The sequence below is a fragment of the Chiroxiphia lanceolata genome, chromosome 5 (assembly GCF_009829145.1).
Source record: "Chiroxiphia lanceolata isolate bChiLan1 chromosome 5, bChiLan1.pri, whole genome shotgun sequence".
In the NCBI taxonomy this organism is placed as follows: domain Eukaryota; kingdom Metazoa; phylum Chordata; class Aves; order Passeriformes; family Pipridae; genus Chiroxiphia; species Chiroxiphia lanceolata.
Window position 1 is genome coordinate 7,610,761 of NC_045641.1, and position 24,131 is coordinate 7,634,891.

General features: G+C 43.4%; 2 protein-coding genes across 5 annotated transcripts; one reads left to right on the top strand and one right to left on the bottom strand.

The window, feature by feature from the left end:
* Window positions 1–140: 140 nt before the first annotated feature.
* On the top strand, window positions 141–10,751 carry SUV39H2 (suppressor of variegation 3-9 homolog 2). The gene is made up of 7 exons (XM_032688065.1): window positions 141–218; window positions 1,210–1,355; window positions 2,328–2,999; window positions 4,870–5,016; window positions 5,599–5,728; window positions 7,090–7,205; window positions 9,771–10,751. The coding sequence occupies exons 1-6, from the start codon at window positions 200–202 to the stop codon at window positions 7,197–7,199; spliced, it is 1,224 nt and encodes a 407-aa protein (XP_032543956.1). The 5' UTR covers window positions 141–199; the 3' UTR covers window positions 7,200–7,205; window positions 9,771–10,751.
* A 298-nt stretch (window positions 10,752–11,049) lies between these two features.
* DCLRE1C (DNA cross-link repair 1C) lies at window positions 11,050–24,116 on the bottom strand. 4 transcript variants are annotated; one of them, XM_032688064.1, is made up of 16 exons: window positions 23,956–23,989; window positions 23,813–23,864; window positions 22,729–22,890; window positions 22,095–22,179; window positions 21,262–21,501; window positions 20,973–21,032; window positions 19,650–19,705; window positions 18,884–18,985; window positions 18,564–18,636; window positions 18,264–18,404; window positions 17,293–17,394; window positions 16,546–16,682; window positions 16,330–16,384; window positions 14,832–14,920; window positions 13,875–13,975; window positions 11,050–13,398 (listed from the first exon to the last, which is right to left on the bottom strand). In XM_032688064.1, coding segments are annotated over exons 7-16 (1,764 nt in total). In that variant the 5' UTR covers window positions 19,652–19,705; window positions 20,973–21,032; window positions 21,262–21,501; window positions 22,095–22,179; window positions 22,729–22,890; window positions 23,813–23,864; window positions 23,956–23,989; the 3' UTR covers window positions 11,050–12,436. The 4 variants fall into 4 exon arrangements, with proteins under 4 accessions (XP_032543955.1, XP_032543951.1, XP_032543953.1 ...); XM_032688060.1 differs by lacking the exons at window positions 21,262–21,501; window positions 22,729–22,890 and having other exon boundaries at window positions 23,956–24,116; XM_032688062.1 differs by lacking the exons at window positions 21,262–21,501; window positions 22,729–22,890; window positions 23,813–23,864; window positions 23,956–23,989 and adding an exon at window positions 22,364–22,522.
* Between the last annotated feature and the right edge of the window lie 15 nt (window positions 24,117–24,131).

Genomic DNA, 24,131 nt, shown 5'->3' on the forward strand with positions numbered 1-24,131 from the left:
CCCGGGGGAGCTTCAACTCCGCCTCGCTCCATTGTACTCCCCGTCTCACCGCGTTCCCGGCCGGGTCCCGCCGGGAGCTCCTCACGGATGAGGCGGGAGGGGAGGGGCGGGGCCCCCGCGCGCCAGGGCCGCACTCTGTGCCCCGCCCCCTTCCGGCGGGGGGCGGAGCCGGCGCGGCCCGAGCGCGGCCCCCCCCAAGATGGAGGGCTGGCGAGGAGGTGAGGGGGGAGCGCGCCGGGGTCGGGGCCGCCCGGGGCGCTGCCCGCCCCGCGCCGGGCGATGGGGGGGCGGCGAGGACCGAGCGAGGGCGCGAGGGGAGGCTCCCGCCTGCTCTGGGCGCTGCGAGCCGCTGCCGCTCCCCGGCTCCGTCAGGATCGTCCGCACCGCCCCCGCCCGCAGCCCCGCGGCGGGGCGCGGAGGGAAGGGCTGGGGGTCCTGCCCGCTGCCCCAGGGGTCTGCCTGCCTCCCTGAGGATCCCGCCCGCTGTCCCTGGGGCGCTGTGGGAGGAGAGCGGGAGGTGGGAGAGGCGCTGGGTCCCGGCGCGGCCGCGGAAAAGGCACCGCCGCCCCCTCCCGCCTTCCCGAGCTCCCGGCGCTGGGACCGGCAGAGCCCCGCGGAGCCCCGGGCACGGCCCCGCGGCTCCCGCGCTGCGCTCCGTCCCACCCCGGCATCCCGGTGCTTCCCGGGCGCTCCCGCCGAGCCGCCCCGCGGGGTGTTGCGTCCCCTGAAACCCGCCCGGCTGACAGGGCACCCGCGATCCTTCTGGAAGAGCGCCGTGGGTCTCTCCTTCCTCTTCCAGTCTCCATGGTTGCATCGCGAGTGCTCCGTTGCGCTTGGCTACAGAAATTTGGCGGTCTGTTAAAGAATGGAGGTTTCCTTCTTGCCTTGGTTCAGTTATGGGATGCTGTAATTGCAGGGAAATTGCTCGGCGCTTAGTGCAGCTTTTGCCCGTGGAAGTCTCTGTCCTCCAAAATATTTGTTGTTCTTTATAACTGTACGTACTGTGCAGAATAAAGGTGCAGGGAGGGAATCATTGGTGTGTTTCACTTGAACCGTTAGAGAACGGTTGAGTTTGAGACGCTACTGCTGTACAAGAGACTCGTGGACTGCAGTCACAAATGGTAATGTGGGGACTCTGGGATAGGGCAATAATGATTTCGATTTAGCTGAGACATTAAATAGGATTCTTTACCAATTTTCTTATTGTAGCCTGGTATGTGCCATGTCTAGCTTCACTTGAGACCCTCCAAGAATTATGTAGGAAGGAAAATCTCAGATGTAAATCCATTGGAATCACCAACAGGAGTCTAAAGAGTTATGAGGTGGAATATTTGTGTGACTACAAGGTAGAAGAGGTAAGAGAAACACAGACCAATTTGATCACTCTTTCAGCTGAAATTTGGAAGTGAGCTAAAGGTAGTTTTGCTCATAATATAAAGCAACAGGGAGTGAGGACAAAGCTTTTGCTGTCATCAAATTAAATATCTTTTAAACTTTGAGCTGTAAACTGAAAGCGGTGTAAACTGCTGCTTTCAGTATGTGGAAGGAAGATCTTTTCCTGAAATTACAGAAATGTTAGAATATGAAATGTTTCATCTTTGTGTATCTAGAATTTAAATAAGATGCTGATGCTTTAGGTGGTAGCTTGGTATGAATTACAATGCCTCTCCTTTATTTGCAGACAACCATCTGTATTTCTCTTTTGACTCTTTTAGTCTGTTTGATGAAGAGTTAGGGCCATGTGCTGTAACTGGATTCCTTTGAAATTCAGTTTCAGGATTTGGCCTTGTTACAGTTATTTGGCCTTTTTAAAATAAGTACAAAATGTATGCTGCTTCATTGTAACTACAGTATTACATGTATCGAACTCATTACTGCTTTAGGAGGATGGTTGATATAACAAACAATGGGGTTTAGACTTTTCTGCTAAATTTTGGATTTTTTTTTTTTTTGTTCTGTATGTGTTACAACTACATTCTGTTTGTGCATATGAGTCATACAGCAAGTTAGCATAACGTGCCACCTGTCTTGACAAATTAGCCTCCTCCTCCAGGTATGCTGTTAGGGATCAGAATTCATCCCACCTTTTGATTTCTTTGTCCCTAGAGATGATATGTAAAGTATGCAAAATTGTCCTTAATTTGCAAACAGAAAACCTGATTTTTCTCTTTCTCCCCAGCTGTAATTGTTATGGGGACATCAAGGCTCTCTGCACTGTGTGCTTGGTCCTTAACTCCAGATCTCTTTTGTTTGTGTGTGTGCCCTGTGATGCTGGATTGCAGCAAAAGGAACTGTGGCTAAATCTATATCTATTTCTGTGTTTCAAGGGCAAAGAATACTATCTTGTGAAATGGAAAGGATGGCCAGAATCTTCAAATACTTGGGAACCTGAGAAGCACCTGAACTGCCCATTGCTTCTTCAGAACTTTCTTAGTGACAAGAATGAATACTTGTCTCGGGTGAGAGAAGGCAAAGCACTGAAAGTGAGAAACCACATTAAAGCTTTGAAACCTGCCATTGCAGATTACGTTGTAAAGAAGGCCAAGCAAAGAATAGCCCTGCAGAGATGGAAAGAAGAACTCAACAGGAAAAAGAATCACAAAGCAATGATCCTGGTAGAAAACACTGTGGATCTTGAAGGCCCTCCCTTAGACTTCTACTACATTAATGAGTATAAACCTGCTCCGGGGATAAATGTGCTCAATGGAATAACGACTGGCTGTGAATGTGCTGACTGCCCTGCTGAGAAGTGCTGTCCAAAGGAGGCTGGGTTTATTTTGGCTTACAATAAACGTAAGAAGTTAAAAATCCAGCCTGGCTTGCCCATCTATGAGTGCAATTCCTATTGTAGGTGTGGGCCTGACTGCCCTAATAGGATAGTGCAGAAAGGTACACCATATTCCCTTTGCATCTTCAGAACCAACAATGGCCGTGGCTGGGGAGTAAAAACGCTCCAGAAAATTAAAACCAACAGTTTTGTGATGGAGTATGTTGGAGAGGTATGTATCTCCTTAGATGGATTACATACAATAAAGGAAATGTTAGATAAAGTCTTTGAGCTTTCTCTCAGTTTTAACACTTCTTGACTTCTTCACCCAGAGGGTGGTTGGGCACTTGAACAGAGAAATGGTCACAGCACCAGACCTGACAGACAGAGTTCAAGGAGTGTTTGGACAACGGTCTCAGGCACATGGTGGGATTCTTGAGGTGATCTGCAAAGGGCCAGGAGTTGGACTTCTGTAATCCTGGTGGTACCCTTCCCAACTCAGGATATTCTGTGGTTTTATTATATAATAGATCAGCCTGCTTTTGAGTAGAAAGAGAAATAGGCATTCAAGTCGCCAGCAAAATTATATTGTCCAGAACATTCCTTCGTTCCAGAGCAGCTGTAAAAGGTTGACTGCAAAGAGAATACTTGTCCCATATACTAGTGAAGAATTATTTTAGATATGTGTCCTAATAGTATTTCTAAAGGCAAATCCTCCATTTCTTTTATGGCAGTCATAATCTTCATTCTTTCCTGATCATCTTTATTGTAGTTTTTTATGTTCCTGAGGCACAGTTGTTATGAAACTCCCTGCACAGTCTGTCAGTTCCCTTTCTATTTTGTCTGAACTTTTAAGGTAGTATTTCCAAGCATATTTATTACTTTTGATTAAAGCAAGAATAACTCTTGTAGTATGGTCATTATCTGTTTATTGAATTTCATACTATTTCAAAGAGAACTTTTATATTATAAAATACAGACCTTGAGTTACTCTTGAGATCTTGTACTGCCCTGTGTTTCTGTGGTTCAGCCTCTTCTCTGCTTCAGGGCTCTTTGCACCAGCAGCTTCTGGCAGCCTCTGTGATCCAGTGTGTTACATTTCTACCGCAAATCTGCCTTGCTACTGTGTTGACTCAAAATATTTCCTTCTGACCCTTTGTACAAAGGTTTATGGTCTCATTTGTATTTCCTCCGTGCCCCAAATCTTCTAACTTCTGGTGTTCCTACCAGACATTCCAAATATCTCTGTGGAGGGGTTAATGCAGAAGGGTGATTATGTAACTTTGTTGCTTAAAGGAAAAAATGTATTTACCCTTTCACCTGAATCTACTTCCAGCTGCCAAAGGAGTTCTCAAATCTCATCTGTCAGAAAGATTTTAGAGGGCTTTATAATTCAATTTCATCACATTTTGTATCTGTCTTGCTGCCAGATTATGATTTCTTTGCTGAAATCATAATAAACAGAATGTATTTAAGGTAACAGGCTACAGATGAAGTAGTTTGAGCTGTTTCTTCTGTCAAAAGTGACAAGCTCACCTAATTGCATAGATTGAGCTTTGTGAAGTGATGGGCCTGTCTGAGTTGTTATGACTAAAATCTTCCATTGCAGTCAAAAATAGCAGGAAGAAATGCTTCTGGGGAGGGAGGAAAGGAACACCTGGCCTGGGTTTTAAAGACTGACGCCTGTTGATCTTTGTCTGTGCAAAGGGAGAGAGCTGAAACTTGATTTTAAGTAAAAGAGGCTTTCTGGGTCTAATGAAAAACGTGTGTATATAGAAAATTTAGGTAGAAACAGTTGATAGTATTGTCATCACATCTCTTAGTAGAAGATGCTCAGATGGCTTTTTCCCTGAGACGAAATAGTGCTGTGTATCAGCTGTAGACAAATTGCATCCAGAGAAGCCTCAGTCACTAATTAGTTTAGCTGTATGTATGTATTCTTCATTCATTTGAGATGGAATGCTATTACAACATCAAAAACTGAATGTGGTATTTTTGACTAAGTAAAGCTTTTTTCCTAACTTGATTCTGATTTCTGTTTTAATTTAGTAATAGTTAATAATATGATGCAGGTTTCTTTTTTTCTCTTTTTTTTTTTTCAGGTGATTACAAGTGAGGAAGCAGAGAGGCGAGGCCAGCTCTATGACAACCAGGGAAATACATACTTGTTTGATTTGGATTATGACTCAGATGAATTTACAGTAGATGCAGCTCGATATGGAAATGTGTCCCACTTTGTGAATCACAGCGTAAGACCTTGTTTTGTATACTAAGAATTTGGAGAATTATCCTAATTGTGCCAGAAATATCTTCTCCTATTGTAAACATTTTCTTACCATATTTGCAGTTTTTCTGGAGTAGTTTCATGCTAGTCAGTCAGATGACATAATAAATAGAATGGAATACTTGGCCTTACTTGGACTGAGACTACCTACAAAACTCCAGGAGTGAGATGCTGCCTGAAGTGGACATTTGGTAGGACTGGGCTTGTCACTGAATCAGCTGATTCTAGACAACCAAATGGAGTTGATTTGGTGTGTTTTCTCCAAGTAACCTAAATACCTAACCTGTGACATGTCCTTAATAAAATTAGCAAGGAGCCAAAGACGACAGGAATTGATGTTATTTTGTAGCAGGGCAGGATGTGGTGTTGTGCTGCATTTCATTGGTAGGGGCACAAATGAAAATGCCTGTGCTTTCTTAGTTATCTAGAGGGGAGAAATACCATTTTCCCTCCTAAATCTTTCCTGTGACCTTGGTTTGCTTAAACACTTCAGCAAAATTTAGTGTTAATTTTTCTTAACAGAAGCTGCATTCACTTTTGCTTGCAGTGTGATCCAAATCTTCAAGTCTTCAACGTGTTTATTGACAACCTCGACTTGCGTCTTCCTCGAATAGCGCTGTTTTCCACCCGAACCATCAAGGCTGGAGAAGAGCTGACCTTTGACTACCAGATGAAAGGTCTGCACATTTTAACAGGGTTACTGTGGGAGAGCAAGTGCTGGTGGGTTTTATTGCAGCCTGACTAATGGTAGCATTTCAAACATCATAGCATTTCAGCTCAGGCACTGCCCTCCCTAACACATCTCTGGATTTCAGAACAGTCATTGCTTGTGATGTGTTGTGCAAAGAAGATCACACCCAAAAGCTTTTGCCTTCATCTCTAATGCATTGCCTCCTTCAGCACTCCTAGCTCACAGCAGGGACTGTGGTTGGATTGTCTGATGAGGCAAATGATTTTGAAGGTTTGTCCCAGGAATGCTCAAAGGACTGGTCAGGCTACTATTAAATAAAGCTTCCCTTTATTCCAATAGGCACTTCAGATAAACTACTTTCTAAGTAATCTGCTAGTGATAGTTGCTAAGGCAGCTGTAACAGTTCAGCAGTGTAAGGCACCACAGGTTTGTCTCTGGATTCTGGTGTCTGAAGGCCTCAGTTGTGGATGTAGATCCTGTGGAACAGATGATGTGACTGTCCTGTTTTCAGCTGGGATAGAGTTAATTTCTTCTCAGTAGCTGGTACAGTGCTGTGTTTCGGACTGTGTATGAGATGAAACACTGATGTTTTGTTTGCTGCTAAGTCGTGGTTATCCTAAGTCAAGGACTTTTTTGTGTCTCATGCTCTGACAGCGAGGAGGTACACAAAAAAAATTATAAAAAAGATGGGAGGAAGCGCAGACAGGTGACCTGAACTGGCCAAAGGGATATTCCATGCCATGGAATGTCATGCCCAGTATAGAAACTGGGGAGTTGCCCAGAAGGGGCTGATTGGGGTTTGGGGGTGGGGTCTGGATGAGGTGAGCAATTGTGTTGTGCATCACTTGCGTTTGTATTTCTCTCTTTATTATAATTTCTAGTATTGCTATTATTATATTTTTTTTTTCCATTATTAAAAGGTCTTTATCTCAGCCTACAAGTTCTACTCTTGAACACTCCCTGTTCCACTGGGGTGGGAGTGAGCGAGTGGCTGTGTGGTGTTTCATTGCCAGCTGGGCTTAACCCAGGACACTGCCAAATTGATCTGGAATCCTTAAAACTCCTCCTCCTCTATGTGGTGTCTGTAACACTGACAGTCAAGGCTGGCTACACTCTCAGCTGATCTATGTGGATACAGATGTAAGGGAACAAGGCTTGAGTTTGAGTTTTGGATTCTGATGTGTATGCTGGATGTTGTACAATAGTGGTAACAAGGATGTTAGTAGAGTTTGAGTATAGCTTTGCACCCTTTTATCTGAGGTGTCAGAAGGCCTTTAGAAGATGTTCGAATACCAGGCATGATCTAGGTCTGTCTTTAAAACTTTCTTACTTGTGTTTGTGCTGCAGGTTCAATAGATCTGACTTCAGACTCTGCTGATGGTCTTAGCCCATCCAAAAAGAGGATCAGAACTGTCTGTAAATGTGGAGCCGTGTGTTGCAGAGGTTATCTCAACTGAGTTCGGGTATCCAAAGTCACAAATACTTTGTTCTCTTTTAAATGTGTTTTAAGAAGACTCTTCTTTCATGCATATATTCAAGTATTCTTACATCTAATGTAAATAAGGATTGTGAAAACAAGGCATTGTGTTTGTAATTGAAATGGCATTAGTCAAAGAAAGAGATTGTAGTGTTTCAGGCAAATACAAAACTGATAACAGGGATTAAAAATAGATTTTTTTAGAACTGTTGTGTAGGAAGCAGCAAAATGTATGCCAAGAAAACTCTAAAATGTACCTTGATTTGAATATTCACAGAATCCTAGAATATGTTGAGTTGGAAGGGACTCATCAGGATCATCAAGTCCAACTTCTGGCTCTGTGCAGGACACCCCAAGAGTCACACCATGCACCTGAGAGTGTTGTCTGAGCTCTGTCAGGTTTGGTGTTGTGACCACTTCCATGGGAAGCCTGTTCCAGTGCCCAGGCACCCTCTCAGTGAAAAACTTTCCTCATATCCAACCAAAACCTCCCCTGACTCAGCCTCATGCCATTTCCTTGAGTCCTGTCACTGGTCTCAAGAGTGAAGAGATCAGTGCCTGCCCCTCTTCCCCTCCCAGGGAAGTTGTAGCTGCAATGAGGTCTCCCCTCAGTCTTCTCTTCTCCAGGCTGAACAGACCAAGTGCCCTCAGCTGCTCCTCATACAGCTTCCTCTCCAGGTCCTTCACCATCTTTGTTGCCCTCCTTTGGACACTCTCTAATGGCTTAATATCTTTCTTACATTGCGGTGCCCAAAACTGCACACAAAATTCAAGGTGAGGCTACCCCAGAGCAGAGCAGGACAATCCCCTCCCTCACCCAGCTGGAGATGCTGTGCCTGATGCCCCCCAAGACATGGTTGGCCCTCCTGGCTGCCAGGGCACTGCTGACTCATATTCAACTTGCTTCTGACATTCGAATGTGAGCTCACAGCCATAGCCCTTCAGGAGCTGATTGCAGGGGGATGAAGTGATGTTACATGTTTTCTATACCTTGAGAAGTCAGGAGGCATTCGATTTGAATCCTAAATCATAGCTGACAGTTCTTTGCTTTTTTGTTGTATAAAGAAAAGCTTCAAGAACTCAGCAGTAACCTTTATGGCACCAGAGAGAGGGATTAAGGACAGCCAGTGTGCAAATGAAGGTTCATAGGAATGCGAATTATAAAATGTCCATGGAAGTCCATGTGAGTGAAGTAATTGGTGTTAGCAGATCCCAGGTGTAAAGCTTGGAACTTTTTAGCTGATGTTCTGTTATCTAGAAGTTTTTTCAGTTCTGTTCTGATTTTTAGTTAGGATGCTATAGGAGGAGTGCATTTCTGCAGAGGATTTGTAAATACGGGATTGTTGGTGGTAACATTTGCTGTTTGTTTTCATTGCAGAAATTTGGCAGTCATGGCTGAAACAAATTGCTGACTACAGTTTGAAAATAGATAGCAAAAGATAGGGAGAGCAGCCCATTGTCTAACAAGGTTGATGCATTGTGGAGATATGCTCAAGTTATCTGTTAGGTGCAAAAGTACCCTGGAAATTGATGTATATTCACAACTGGTTTCCATTGAGTTTTTACATACTGTGACTTTTTTATCTAGTGACAGACTTCTAAGATACTAGGCCTGTATTTTCTGGTTGCAAAAATGTTAACTTCAGTGAAGTTAGACTAGGGGTGAGTATACCCATTTCCAGCAGACATTTGTAAGATGTTCTTGAATGTAAAGGCTGAGAAACGTGCTGTTCTTCAGCTGCTTGAGTCCTTTTTTTTTTTCCTGATCATTTTAAAGTTGTCTCGATCTGTTCGTAACATATGCTAAGTTTTGCTTGGCTTCAAAACAACAGCTGAAGGGGGTTAGGAGTGGAGTTACATCCAAAGTCCGTACTCCGTGCTCCGGGGATGATCCAAGTGCTTTATTCTCATGGATTAAAATCTTGTAAAACTTGCATATTGCTTACAAGTCATGTAAAAGTTGACAGGGTCAGGCAGAACAATGTTGCTCCATAAATGGATGCTCCATAACTGGATGCTAGCTATGTATCATAGGTCAGCTAATTACCTTTATAAGGTGCCCAGCATGTAATTGTTTACTTAATGTTAGCAAATGCCTTAAATTCCATGTTAATTACTAGCACTTCAAAGGATAATACAGGTTGCTCATTAACAAGCACAGTTGCATTTGCAGTGAAGATCTGGCCCTTTGGTAGAAAATGACATTTTATATGCTACTAGCCCAAATCAGTATCACAGATGGGTGAAGAGCGTGGGCCACTGGAAATGCTGTGTGAGTTTTGTAATCTCCAATACAGAGATACACGTTGAAATAGAGACTTTATATTGCTTAATGAATAGGAGAAAGTGTGCTTAGATTTGAAAGTATTTGATGTGACCGAGCTCACCTGTATTCACGCACTTGGATAAATGCTGAATCTAGTCAGCTTTTATCACGCCGCATCTCTAATGATTATTTTTTTATTTAAAGTGGAATGTGGAGCTTTCATGTTAGCAAACTCCAGATGATCTTGCATCGTTTGGAGTCATTAGTGCTTTCTCTTGCATGTAGCCCGAGCCAGCGGTGCATTCCATGTGGATGGAATCTGCAGTCTCCAGCTCCTTAATCCGCTGCAGTCGGCAGCCCGCCCTGTCACTGCAGGATGGAGAGAGCGGCTGCTGCGGCAAGAAATGGATTCCCTACTGTGGCCTCGCCCGTGCCCGGGGCACAGGGCGGGCTCCTCTTTCTGTCTGTTGATGTTCATGCCCAGTTTGATTTAAATATTGCAAGTTTAAAAGGTAACAGTTGTGGCAGTTGTACCTGAGCTCAGCATCTGCCTTGTCCCGAGGCAGTGAATGTTATCACCAGTGCTGGAATAAAGCTGCTGTTCTCGAAGGATATGTGTGTTATCTTCTGCCATAAATAAAGATCCGTTAATTTATGTTCTGGGAGGCAACAGCATTTTGTATTTATTTGAAGTAAATCCATGTATCCAGTTTCCAGTTTAGAGCATTGAACAGTATTTTATATTTACATATGCACAGTGCATTTGGATTGCTGTAAGTGAATTAGCTTAAAGGGACACTGTGTCACTTTTAAAACTCTTTTTGCTGTTTCTATGAGTTTGGCTGAAAATTGCCAAATTGGAAAAGGAGAAAAAGCTATTTTCAATTTCTTAGGGAACCTAAACCAGCCCAGCTTCTGCCTTTGCTTTGCTTTGTTGGCATTGTCATGGTCACCAGTTCAGTTGTGTGTATGCACTTCTTGGGGACTGGTGGCTTGTTCTCCAGCTGTTCTTTTTTGTTGGGATTATTTTTATTTTTTGGTAGCAAAACTAAAGCTGCAAGATCACCTGTAAGAAAAGCTATTGTCTATTTATTTAATCTCCAAATTAAGTCAATCTTTTGGTTATTTCTAATGTATGTTTTAGGAACTGTGTACATTAGAATATGCAGTTTGTAAGCTCAGGAACATTTTCTTTTCGTACTGTGTGATCTCTAGTATTGCTATCTTCCTATAGTTTTTGATAAAATAAATGAAATCTAGTTTTTCTCTTGTTGTTGTCATTCTTAAAAAAAAAATAAATCTTAGCCTGTCAAAATTAGCTATAGCAGTAGAAGTTGCTTTAAGACTGCTATCTCTTAATTCCTGTCCTGTTCCCAAAATTTTCTAGCCCTGTAAGGACTCCAGCAGAGTAACCATAGGAAATCATCTGTTTTCAGTTTAGGGCTGGTGAGAAGTGGTATAAATTTACACTGTCAACTTGCCTGAAGCAGACTGGATTCCTGTGTATTTGAGCACCCTGAACTTACATGCACAGTACAGATATGAAACAAGCCCACAGAGTAAGTTCTGCTCTGTCTGACTTTATTCACATAAGTAGTTATAACAGCAGTTCCACTCAGGCTTGCTAAAAAAAATCCCAAGAGTTGATAAATCACATTTGGAAATTACATTAACAAATCCCACAAACACTGGACAAGGTGACAGTGAAGAAATATATGGATCTTGAATATCCTTAAAATCATATGTAGATCAGAGCAATGCTTTGTCCCCTCCTGCCCCTGTTCCCAGTGTCAGAATGCTGGCTGGTTTAACATTCACATATCACTAAACATGGCACAAAGACTCAAGGCACACTTGGAGGGGAGAGATCTTGTGTTAAAGGTCTGTTTAATTCTTTGGCATTTAAGACCACATGGATAGGAAACCTCAGGGATTTTCAGATGACTTCTGTGGTTTATTTTATAGGCACTGCAGTTTAACTAAAACCTGAATTACATTTCCATGGTAGAACCTAAGAATTCTGGCAGAGAGAGTTATGATGGCACACATGTATAGAGAATATATTGTCTTGATTTGAAAAAGAATTCAGTGAAGTCTACAGAATGTTGCAGAGGAAGTGAAATTTTGTAGTACAGGAGCCTCAAGTAATGCAACCACCTGTCTGGGATAACAGGTTACCTTCTGTTGCCAGAGCAGGCCATGGCTGGTGGTTTGGGAACCACAAGATTTAAAGTTTCTCTGAAAAACAATTCAGAACAAACCAAAACATGGAGGAACTGATGATAAGTTGTATGCAACGAGTTGGAGTTAAAGCACAGACAGTGGTGTGTAATACCTCACTCAGGAGTTAAAAGTCAGATGACACCACTTGCTCAGTGTAAAGTGAGACTTGAACAATTTGATTTAACAACAAATTAAAAACCCCTCACATTCTCAGTAATTCTCTAATCTGTTCTGCAGTTGTTTTTAAAAATAACTGCAGTGAATACTAATTAAATAGTGATAATAATGATAATACTGCCTTGTTTACATGGTCATTCCTATGTGTTCCTCCCCACAGTTAGCTGTGGTATTTTATTAAAACCTGAGATCACATTACAATGGCAAACTCTTAGAGCTCATGACAAACACTAAATTTCATTTAGTGTTCTGTGCTTACTTTTTTCTGGTCCACTTTTTGTCTACTTACAGTCCTGGAGAAATGAACCTCAGGAGGTAGAATGCTTTTACAGTCCCTCCTAGAAATATTTCGTTTCCAGTATTTCATAGAAGGAACAATAAAGTTACACAGGCTACAAATTCCTAGTTCTGACAGTAAGATATTTCTGAAAAAAAAAATAATTGCATGAGTCAGCATAGCTGCATATAGTAATTGGCACTAAAGAGACAAAGATTTCAGGTATTAATAAACATTTTGGGTATCACCCCAATGTAATCAGTTATATCTGTCCTCAGGAGACTTTTTTCTCACTGAGTATGTTTTCCCCTGCTGCAAGCTTCTCGTATAAATGGTGCAGTTTATCTGGCTGAGGCACTTCAGCACCAGGAGTCAAGGGAATTTCGAAGTCAGAGGAGCTCTGGGAGTCCCTCCTCAGCTCCAGGTCAGGAGTCCTCGAGCTGTCACTTAGTTCCACCAGCGCATCCTGAACACGAGCAGTGCCAGTCTCTGCAGCTTTCTCACAGCCCTTGCTTTTCAAGTCACAGGTGCCATCATAGACACAGGGTCTGCTCTGCCCTGGTGGCTTCCCCCTGCTACTCTCTGGCTGACTGCCCCTGGCAGTCTCCTGCAGCACAGGAGCAACTGCTCTGCTCCCACCTTTGCTGAAGTCCAGGGCACTTCTCTCCTGGGAGGTGATAAGCACTGTGTCCATTTGGCTGTCCCAGCCCTGGCTCCCCTGCTCTGATATGTGTGTTGACTGAGAAGAATTTTGGGAGGAGATGTGTGTTGAGTCACTTACTCCATCCGAGTCGCTGAAGAGCGACTGGGACCCACCAGCATCTGCCGAAGATGGGATGTTGTCCTCATTTTCAGAGCTTTCCTCTAACTTATTACACATAAAGAATTCATCCCAGCGAGGGACATCACCATTAGGGTCCTGTTGGTCACTAGTTACTCCACTGAAATTTGTTGTGGAAGTGGCATCTGGCTCATGGGAAAGAACTTGAACTGTACTTTTTTCAGATTCTTCTTCGTCATTTTCATCATCATCATCATTTGATTCCTCACAGTCCACAAAATCTACCTGGAGGAAGGTATAAGTTGTGGTTGCTTTGTAACCTTCTGTGCTCTCATTAATATTTCCTTCAGCATTTTCAGACTGTCCTGTGCTGGATGGCCTGCTCTCTCCTGTCTGCTGTTTTGGAATCTTAGGCCTTGCAGAAGTTAATTCTGAATCAAAGAGATCATCTTCATCTGTCAGGAAACAAACAGAAAAAGAAAGTCACTAAGAAAAGTTCACATCTCTGCTAAAATCTTGTTGAGAGCAAAGTTTTAATAAAAATTCATTTAGTATAAATTGAGGAAAAAGTTCTTTAACCCAGCTGGAGACTTTGCAGGACGTTATTGACAGTGTTTGCCATGCCTTGTCCAGCTCAGTGCCTCACTGAGGGGCAGTTAGAACAAGCTTTCCTAGGGCTGGTCCAAGACTGTGGGAAGGAACCCTATCCAAAGACTGAAAGGGCTGTTGAGCAGTAACTACATTTTAAGACTGCAAACAAGTGTGTTTTTATACAATTAGTGCTTTTAAAATCCAAAGTTAATTTATATTTTTCCTTTCCAACTGTTGTTTTGAACACAAAGACAGACTGTGGTGAACACTGAGGCTTTTGGCACCTCTGCTTAGTCTAGGACTCTCACTTAAGGTGCAGCAACACCATCAGAACCTTTACCTGTATCAGATAATTCTCTCTTTTGGACTCTCTTCAGTGTTCCTAAGGGCTTGTACCTGGGTTCCGTGTTTCTCCTGTATGACCTGCATAATGGCTTTAATCTGAGGGGAATGAGAAAAGCAATTATGTTTAGAACACAGCAGGCACTTTCAGGAGCAGAAGTAAAACTTTTAACTTGATGTAAGTACACTGCTCCATGCCTTTCACAGGCACTGCAGCAAAAATGTTAAAGCACAGACAGCAATACCTAGGTCAAAGCTTTTGATTCACTGGTGAGCTTAAGCAGCTTAAAGGTAGAGATCTGTCATTTCAACATATTTGCCTTAAAACATGTAGGTCATTTGGAAACTATCTTGCAGTTCCTTGCTTAGTGAGACAAGATGAGAGGGTTCAAAATCTGACTGCAGTTTTATTCAATAACTGACAAGTATAAAGTCTCCTTTCTAAATTAAGGAGGAAAAGAAAAAAGGAACAGAAAAAGGAGTCCTGGTTTTGTTTAGACTGAGTGACACCACTGTTCTCCTGCTCTGTGAGGTTGCTTTCTAAGCTGCCAACACCTGCAGCCACACAAGAGAACTGGCCTCTGATGCAGAGGGGATGCAAAGAAACCCTTTTTAAAAGACACTTCTCAGAAGTTGCAATGAAGTAGAAATGGGTCACAGAACACAGTGAGATGAATGTGTATTCAGCTTCCAGAGTTTACCAGCAGGAAAGCCTCTACACATAGATAGAAGTAGCGTGTGGAATACAAACTCTCACACTTAACTCAGCATACAAGTGTGCTTCAGAAAGCTCAAGTTTGTGGGACTGAATATAGAGGAAAAAAAGAAAAAAGAATTATCAGACCAGTAAAGAAAAAGGCAGTGCCCCTCCTGAGAGGCCAGGTTTCAGGAGGGAAGTTGTCCTCAGAAGAACAGAGTTTGGACCACCTCCATCCAGCAGCCATTTGTCACTTACATTTCCACTACTTTCTCCTCTGTCCCACCCAGTGGCAGTACGTTGGGATACACATTCACAGGACAGATATAGCTCAGGAAATCCTTAATCTAAATTCCAGAGAAGAAGAAGCAATTTGATAAGTTACATCAACAGTTAAGAATTTCACTTAAAGGCAGCACTGATGCAAGCATACAGAAAAGTACTACCACTGGTCTCACGTAAAGACCAATGCGACCCATGAGCTAAACTCTATCCAAGAGGATAGCTCTGGAAAAACAAACGGGTGTGAAAGGATTCTGAAAACTCAGCCTCACCTAACACCTCACTGCAATTATCAACTTCTACAGACCATCACTATCTCTGAAAAAAAAGGCTGGACAGATTTGGAATGTGATCCAGCACTTCCCTGTCCTTACTGCTGTCAGTATTTTCAAACCTGCATTTTTCTTACTGGACTTCAAGTCCCTATATGTGCAGATCAGGTATTCCCTTTCTCAGAGACTTTTCCTAAAGTCTCCCTTCAGTCCCCTGTAAAAGCCCATTTTGACAAACACATCAGTTTTTCCAAGCCTTACTCTGTTGTCTTCTGGATGCTCTCCAGACAGTAAATTTCTTGAAGAATTGTGTTCAGTTTGCAGCATTCCACTCCAGCTGAGGCTTTGTCAGTGCTGAGCACTGGAAACACTTGCAGGTTGCAGATTACACTCCTATCTGTACAGACAACAGGGCCTATCTATTTTTGCATGTGGAGGAAGGAGTGTTACCGTTACACTACCCCCCATATTCCACCAGTAAACCTGTCACCTTGTATGTACTACGCTAATACCTCCATTTAAAATTCCTTATGGCAGAGCAAACTAAAACTTAAACAGGATCTTAAAAGAGGACTGTCTTCCTGGGGCTCTGGGGCTCTGAATAATCTCCATTTTGTATGAGGCAAGGCTTTGTTACAGGTTCCTTATTAGCGCTGATCCAGCTTCAGTTTTTTAGGAGAGAGAAGTGTTTTTAGAACTGGATCAAGTCACATTAAATCCTCTGGGGAGGATGCTGCCATGACCAATTTCCTTTTATTCCCTGACACAGAAAGAGGAGTAGCAGTGGCAGATAGGATGTGAGAAAATTCTGTTTACATGTGTGGGCAGGGAATAGAAGGCAAACCTACCCAAAACTGAGTCACAGTAGATAAACAATGTATTGAAAACCAAAACTCCATGCTTTAAGCATTGCATAGTTACACAATAATCTAAAATACAAAGGCAGGCAGCAAACTTATGACCTATATGCTGAGAACAGAGAACAAAAAATAGGCTTGTAATCCTGCCCTTCTTTAATATGCTACTCTGCAGCTATACTAAAACAAGTTCCTCTGTCTTCAGCATCAGGACTTCTTATCCCCTTATGTCTTATTATTGACAAGATTTTTTTTTGTGTCAAGTCATGTCATTCACTCCAGAACAATCAAATCTCCTTTATGTTTTCTTAATCATTGTATATTCAGAACTACAAGTATACGAACCTCACTGTATGAAGAGTGGAAAGAGAAACAAGCTCTGTACGTTCTTTCCCCAGTCCTAAAAAACAGAGGAGGTACAAAAATTAGATAACTGCTCTTCATCCTCAGTCAACAGTCAAGCATAACCTGCTCTTGAAGTCCATTTTGAGATTAAGTATACAAGTGTCAGGCAAGATATGTTTCTCAAACAACAGGTTTCTGTGTGGCCCAAACGCTCACCTCACGATTACATTGGTTTTCTTGATCCTTTCCCCAAACCATATAGTGGAGGGTTTGATGCTGATTATGTGCAAGGGAGTTCCATTTTGGCAAGTCAGCCCACAGGGCAGTCTGTTCCCTCGGAAGCAGTCATCATCCTGCCCAACGCAAGATAAAATTAAGTGCAATAGGGACCCTTTTTTCCACGAGAAATTAGGCAACATAGTATCTAGGCAGACCAAGTTCTCCTCTCACTTCCAACTCCCTTGAAACACTCTTTGTCACACATTGCTTCCTTAGTGCAGATGGCAAAGCAAATCAGTCATAGAGACCAATGCCCCAAAATGCCGTCTCTGCTTTCACCTGAGCTCCTCCAAGTTGGAGCCTCCAGCTTGACAGACATCCTGGAAAGGGAAGGCCATGTGCTACAACCACACAGTGCGTGGCTGCAGCAGGCATCATCTGAGCTGCTTTTGATACATTTAGATGGATAATACCCGACTGATCTAATCTGCTGCTTGTTTTACTTCACTTTATACAATTTTCAGGTTTCAAATACAATTAAACTATTTCCAGCATAAGCTAATATATTTTCCCCTTTTTTCTTTTTTTTTTAAAAAACTTCAGCCTGCCAACTAAAGTTCTCACTCTTCTTTACATTAAGCCACCATTTCATCAGTCTTCATTAGCACAACAAGCCCAAAACACAGCACCTACAGCCACACTTTCACAGTAAAGCTAGCAGAGGCTCTGCAAAATGATACACACCCAAGGATGTCGACAGGCATGGATCTGAGTGTGTCGGTCTGTAGTAAGATGGCACAGGATTTCTGGCATGTTCCTGAACATATCAGGTTTGTTCGTGTGCACCTAGAGAAAGGCAGAGTTTACTCTTCATTATCTCAGTGTGTTTGCCAGGCTGCAGCTCGAGCTTCTGTACAGATGTGCTTCTGCTCTCCCCAGATACCAGGAGGCATTTAAAAACTACTCCTACTAATAATGTCCAAGCAGAGATGTGTGAGCCAAAACTTGGACATCTAGAAGAAGTAGAACATATCTCTTATGCTGAGGAGGGGAAGAATATAATCAGAAAGTCAGAATATATCTGCTCACTATTAATGTTGTATGTAAATGGCTTTTATCATTCACAAGATAAAAGGGAGAGAGGTAAATGCTGAGCTTGAAAACTGGGAATTAACTTCTGTTTGGAAAGTACAGATGTCATTGCGATCTACAACTTCCTTGTAGGGGAAGAGGAAGGGCAGGTGCTGATGTCTTCTCTGTGGTCACCAGTGACAGGACAGGAGGGAATGGCCTGAAGTTGTGTCAGGGGAGATTTAGGTTGGATATTAAAAAAAGGTTCTTCACCCAGAGGGTGGTTGGGAACTGGAACAGGCTCCCCAGGGAAATGGTCACAGCACCAAGCCTGACAGTCAGAGCTCAAGAAGTATTTGGATGATACTTTCAGGCACATGGTGTGACTTTTGGGGATGGTCCCGTGCAGGGCTAAGGGCTAGACTCAATGATCCTTCCAACTCAGCATATTCTGTGATTCTGCTCCAGACTGGAATCAACAAGTTAACTCATTTTGAGCACAACTGCAGCTTCTTAAGGGCAGTTAATGGAAGCAGGCACATCTGTAACACACAGTAGCCCTATGAACAGCCACTGCCAGCTCGGTGACTGGCCACAATCATTACTGAGGATCTGTTCCAAAGCAACAATCATAGAAACATTACCTTGATTCCGAGTTCCTCACTGAGGTTTACAAATAAATATTCATATCCATAAGCAGCTTTGCAGTTCAGCCACACAACATGACAGCGGGACAGTGAGGTCCAGCTTCGCACTAACTCCAAGATCCCATTTAAACATTCCTCCTGAAAAGTGTAGAAAATGCTGTGAATCGTCTTTGAAGATACTTTCTATGTGTTGCAATTTGGAAATGCAAAATGGCATTGTCTTGTAAGACTTACATAAAAAAGGGATGGTTAATTAATCAGCAGTTTTAAGGACTCTCACAGCTTATTTGGACTTACCCGGCTTGGTATGTGATAAAATTTGGGATCACAAAAAGTAGTGTCCAAATACACACTCTGGATGTCTTTTACTCTGGAGGAGAGAAATGTGATATCAGAGGGAATATTCCATCACAGTACTAAGACACACCACTTCCTCTTTTCAAAAGGAAGCAAATCTACCTCTTTATTACAAAGAACAAATCAAAAGGATTTTGTAACTGCAGCATTGCAATTATATTTAATCCAGAATAAAAAATGAGGAAAAAATTAGTACGTTATTCCTGAATTGTCCATGCCATACGATCTTTTATTCTTTCTAAATCCCACAAATAGCTCACCTGGTTCCTGAATGCAAAAGCTCCATTCTGGCTGCTTCTCCCTTTGCAAGCCTGAAATCCCCTGTGTACAGCACAGTGCCATTCTCACCTTCAAACAGAAACCTGCAAACAGCAACAGCTGGGTCAAATGCAGCAAAATAAAGCATTAAATGCCAGGTGGTGATTTGTTACCTTGCTTAGGGCAGTCGCCATGACTTACATAGGCTGTAATAGAAACACTGGGCTCAACTTGGTTCTACGGTAATTTCAGATAAACCAAACAATTCAGACTCAGTATGTCTGGAAAGTAACCTGTGCCTGGCCCAGTCAGAGCTGAAGACAAAAGCCTCACAAAATCAATGAGGGTGGCCCAGCTGTCTGTTGGAGCCAAAGGCATCTATTGGGCAGCTGTATCTAGAGCTGGGCACCTTCTTTTTAATGTCATACTCAAGAAATGGAGGATTTATTTTCAATAACAGTTTTGTATGTAATTTTTAAGTACAGTTGAAATCACTCAGCCACGGGGAAAAGTAATCTGCCCCACCAAGGTAACAACTTCCATCTGGACAGATCCCAGACAGTACTGTGTTTTTCCAACCTTCATCAAAGGTGGTGGGCCCTGCCACAATAGTATTTCCTCCAAGTAAGAATTTTAAATTCATTAGCTTCTTCTAGCTGGGAAAAAAAAAAACAAACAAAACAACACCACAACCCAAAACAGTACTCAGTGAGAACTCTACAGGACAAATCTCTCAGCAGAAACATTTTGGGCACTGAAAGTACATACATGACTGAACCTGGACAGTGACCAGCTGGCAGAAGTGTCACCACTACATCTTCTTTCTGGAAAAGATGGGTTAGCATTATTTACACAGTGTAGCAAGTACTACCAGTACTTTTATCAGCACAATGAAAGTAACACATTACTCTCCACAGCCTCTTGAAGAATTTAGCATTTAAATCAAGAGAGTCTCTTCACATTGCAACAAGCACTAAAGAGCAACGAGCATCCTGTCATGTCTGAAGAGAGGACCAAGTATTGTAAGGTGCCTATAAAGCAAGTTGGATATAAGACAGTTCTAATTCTCTAGTTCCTGGTGAGCAAGTACAGAATCACAGAATAGTTTAGGCTGGAAGGAACCTTTAAAGTTCATCCAGTCCAACACCCCTGCCCCGGGGCAAGGACATCTTCAACTAGATTGGATTGCTCAGTCTCTTCCATCCTGAAGTTGAATGTTTTCAGGGATGGACTATCCACCACCTCTCTGGGCAACCTGTTCCAGTGTTTCACGATATTCATTGTAAAAAACTTCTTCCTTGTATCTAGTCTGAATCAACCCTCTTTTAGTGTAAATCTATCACCCCTTGTTCTGTCCCGACAAGCCTTACTAAAAAGTCTGTCCCCATTTTTCTTATAAGCCCCCTTAAAGTACTGAAAAGTCTCCTCAGAGCCTTCTCTTCTCCAGGCTGAGCAACCCCAAATCTCAATCTTTCCTCAGATGTAGCCCTTCCCCTTTTTGGTAGCCATCCTCTGGACCTGCTCCAACAGGTCCATGTCTTTCCTGTATTGGGGACTCCAGAGCTGGATACAGCACTCCAGGTGGGGTCTCCTCAGAGTAGAGCAGAGAAGCAGAACCCCCTCCCTCAACCTGCTGCCCACAGTTCCTGTGATGCAGCCCAGAACACATTTGGCTTTCTGGGCTGTGAGCACATGACATGTGCAGCCTCCCATCTACCAAGCATCCATGAGCACCACAGAAATGGCACCTTAGGATACACTTTGTGTGAAGATCCTCTACTAGACCATAACATTTTGCATTTAAAGCTTGTTAATTAAAATAAGCCAGAAGATACAAAGTGAAAAAAATCACAAGAGCAATAGGTAAGTTGGTAATGCCCTGGAAAGGCATTACCAAAAGAATGCTATGATCATAAGAACAAAGTAGGGCAACAGAATTCATTGGCTGAACATCCAGGAGAGGAGGGTAACATGCATTTTAAACATAGCTTATCCTCTTGGGATGTTTACAGGTCAGGTGTTTCCCATACTCATATAAACAGCATTACTGTCCATTACTAATATATGAATCTTTTTTTTCCTGGAACTTACCTCACCAGATGTTTCATCTACTAAAGAAATCTGAGTTGGAGTTTCAACTTCCAGTGCAACCTGCAACAAAATGATTAACTGCATTATAGGATTTACTGGACATTGTGTTTCATGTTTATGGCTGGTATTCATTATCTAGATATCTCTAGCGCTCACTGTGGTTATTGCTAAGCCTGTAAAATCAAAGTCATCTTCCCATAGTCATGAATTTCCGTTTCCAGTGGAGAAAAAAGTTTCCTAAAAGTTGTCTAAAAATGAAATGGAGATACCTCAACCAAAGTGTACATACCTAAAAGTTAGAGCATGTGGGACTTATTACAGCAACAGCTCTTCTTTCTGTGGTTGGATCATATGCCTTATTTTGGATGACTGCAAGACCCAAGGCATCCCAGTCCTAGAGCACATCAGGACATCTTCCTAGGACAGATCTGTGCTACAGCACTTCCCACTGCCCCCTACTACCAGGAGAGCCCACAGACCACAGGGAGTATGGATTCCTGTGTTTGTGCAGAGGTGATTATTTTTATTTCTGTAAAAAAAACCACATTCAATTTCATGTTGCCTGTGTCTGCAAAGGGAAGGAAATAACTACAAGTCACACCTGTACATGACACTGATCCCTTGAAGTTTGACTCCAAACAGTGGATATCGTGTAAACTGATTTAGTTCTTCAGTGACTTTACATCATTAAAACTTTTTCATGTTAGAGATAGCCCATTTTCCAAAAAGCAAAAGGAAAATAATATAACTACAGGTTACATATTCTCCAAGCAGTAAGAGATTTTAAATTAAGGAAAAGAGAAATTAATTAAGGACAGGAGAAAAAACACATGAGCCGGGTAAGGAAATGAATACAGAGATACAAATGATCAATGTAAAGATGATGGCCATGTAAAGCTGAGGGTGAGAGGAAAGGAAAAACTCATGTGAAGGGAATAATAATTAAACATCAATAAACCAATCCCACACAGCAAGCGGCAGAAAAGACACATTGTTGGAAATACTTAAGATCTGAAACATTGTATCGACACAAACATTTAGGCATTTCTGAGGAGCAGAAGCTTCTTCTTTCCTAGAATCACTGCTTGGAAAACGTTAATTTAAAAATAAACACAAACTCACAATATGATTCTCCCAAAACTTGTATTTCCAGTTAGACAACAGCAATTCCTTAGTTACTGGTGAGCAGTAGAGTTTAACTTTCAAGCTGTGAGGAGACAAAAAGCAGAGAGAAGTGTGTTTTAAAGTAGAGGCAAGGAACAATCTAACGACACATCAGCACCCGGCACCCAGCACATCAAAACCTGTGCTCAGAACACTCTCTCATGTGAAGAGACCTGCAGAGTAGGAAGCCTGCAGGCTTTTCTTCAGCACAGCAAACCCAAAATTACCTCTGCGTGCCCATGCCTGCATGGATTTTTGTATATACAAATGAAGAGGTCACATGTACAGGTTTCTGTTTCTATACCCACACCCCTGGAACAGGTGTTTGGGGCAGTCAGCATTCAGCAGAACTCAGAATACTCCCTATTAATCTTGTGCACAGTGCAGAGACCCGACGAGCAAAAAGAGATTCTCTGCTTGCATCTGAGGAGAGGCAACATCTACTCTAATAAATGAAAAGTGCCAGGGAGCTATCCCTCAACCTCCCTGGGCCCATTCCCATGTTTGACCACCCTCATGGTGAAAAAGGTGTCCCTTGCCCTTTCGTTATGCACCTCCAAGAAGAGTCTGGCTCCATCTTCTCTATCCCTACCTGCAAACAGTGACACACAGCTGACTCCTACTCCCACGGCTGCAGACATCCAGCTCTCAGCCTCTCCTCACACATCACACACCCCTGCCCCAGAACAGTGTGGTGATCCTGCTCCAAACACCTGTCGGGGTGGTTTTTTGTCCAGGGGAGCCTAGGACTGGACTAAATACTCCAAAAAGAAGTCTCACAAGTACTGGCTAGAGCAGAATAACTGTCTCCCTCAACTTGCTGGCCTTCTTCACAGCACAAGCACAAACAGCACTGTTAGTGTGCACTTCCAGGGAGTAACAGCAGAGATCCTTATGAAGTTCCACAAGGCCAAGTGCACCTGAGTTTGGGTAATCCCAACATTAATACAGACTGAGGTCTGAATGGATCAAGAGCAGCCCTGCGGAGAAGGTCTTGGGGGTCCTACTGGATGAAAAAATGAACATGAGCCTGCAATGTGCACTCACAGCCCAGAAAGTCAACTGCATCCTGGGCTGCATCACCAGCAGGCCGAGGGGGATGATTCTCCCCTTCTGCTCTGCCCTTGTGAGACCCCACCTGGAGTGCTGCATCCAGCTCTGGGGTCCCCAGCATGGGAAGGACAGGGACCTGCTGGAGTAGGTCCAGAGGAGGCCACAAAAATGATCCAAGAGCTGGATCACTTCTCCTATGGAGACAGGCTGAGAGAGTTGGTGTTGTTCAGCATAGAGAGGAGAAAGCTCTGGGGAGCCTTCAATATTGCCACTACTCAATACTTAAGGGGGCTTATAAGAATGATGGAGAGGGACATCTTACAAGAATAGAGGAGAATCACTTTAAATTGAAAGCTTAGGTAGATAAAAGGGAAAAACTTCGTATAGTGAGGTGGATTATACACTGGCATAGCTCGCCCAGAGAAGCTGCGGCTGCCCCATCCCTGGGAGTGTTCAAGGCCAGGTTGAACGGAACTTGGAGCATCCTGGTCTAGAGGGAGGTGTCCTTGCTGTGACTTATAACCCACGGCAGCTCCTCAAGCTGTTTTGCCCACGCTTTGCCGCGCACCAGCCGCCTCCCCCTCAGCGCTGCCGGTCCCGTCCCCCCTCAGCCGCCGCCGTACCTGCCCTCCAGCCGACACTTCAGGGCGGGCGCCCGCAGCCCCTTCATGTGATCTGGGGGGAGAAAGAGAGGCACGGCGGTCACTGGGGTGTAGGGGAGGTGGGGTGCACCCGGGGACGCTCCCAGCCCCTCACGGCCGCTCACCCTTGTGGCAGTGCGACAGGAAGAAGGCGCGGGCGCGCAGGTTGTGGTGGTCGAAGCGGTCGATGGACAGGGTCGGATACTCGCGCATGCGACCCCCAAACCGGCTCATGGCCGCCGCCGGCGCCTCGCGCTTCCGCCTTCACCCCCGGCCCCCAGCCAATCACGACGCGACCCCG

What these genes read in the sequence shown, in the direction of transcription:
- SUV39H2 (XM_032688065.1), top strand. An exon ending in TGATGGAGTATGTTGGAGAG is followed by an intron (nt 3,000 to 4,869) that starts GTATGTATCTCC and finishes TTTTTTTTTCAG; the next exon opens with GTGATTACAAGTGAGGAAGC. An exon ending in CTTTGACTACCAGATGAAAG is followed by an intron (nt 5,729 to 7,089) that starts GTCTGCACATTT and finishes TTTGTGCTGCAG; the next exon opens with GTTCAATAGATCTGACTTCA.
- DCLRE1C (XM_032688060.1), bottom strand. Translation starts at nt 24,064, where the DNA reads ATGAGCCGGTTTGGGGGTCGCATGCGCGAGTATCCGACCCTGTCCATC. An exon ending in CCTGTCGCACTGCCACAAGG is followed by an intron (nt 23,865 to 23,955) that starts GTGAGCGGCCGT and finishes TTCTCCCCCCAG; the next exon opens with ATCACATGAAGGGGCTGCGG. An exon ending in AAGTGTCGGCTGGAGGGCAG is followed by an intron (nt 22,180 to 23,812) that starts GTACGGCGGCGG and finishes GTCTCCTCACAG; the next exon opens with CTTGAAAGTTAAACTCTACT.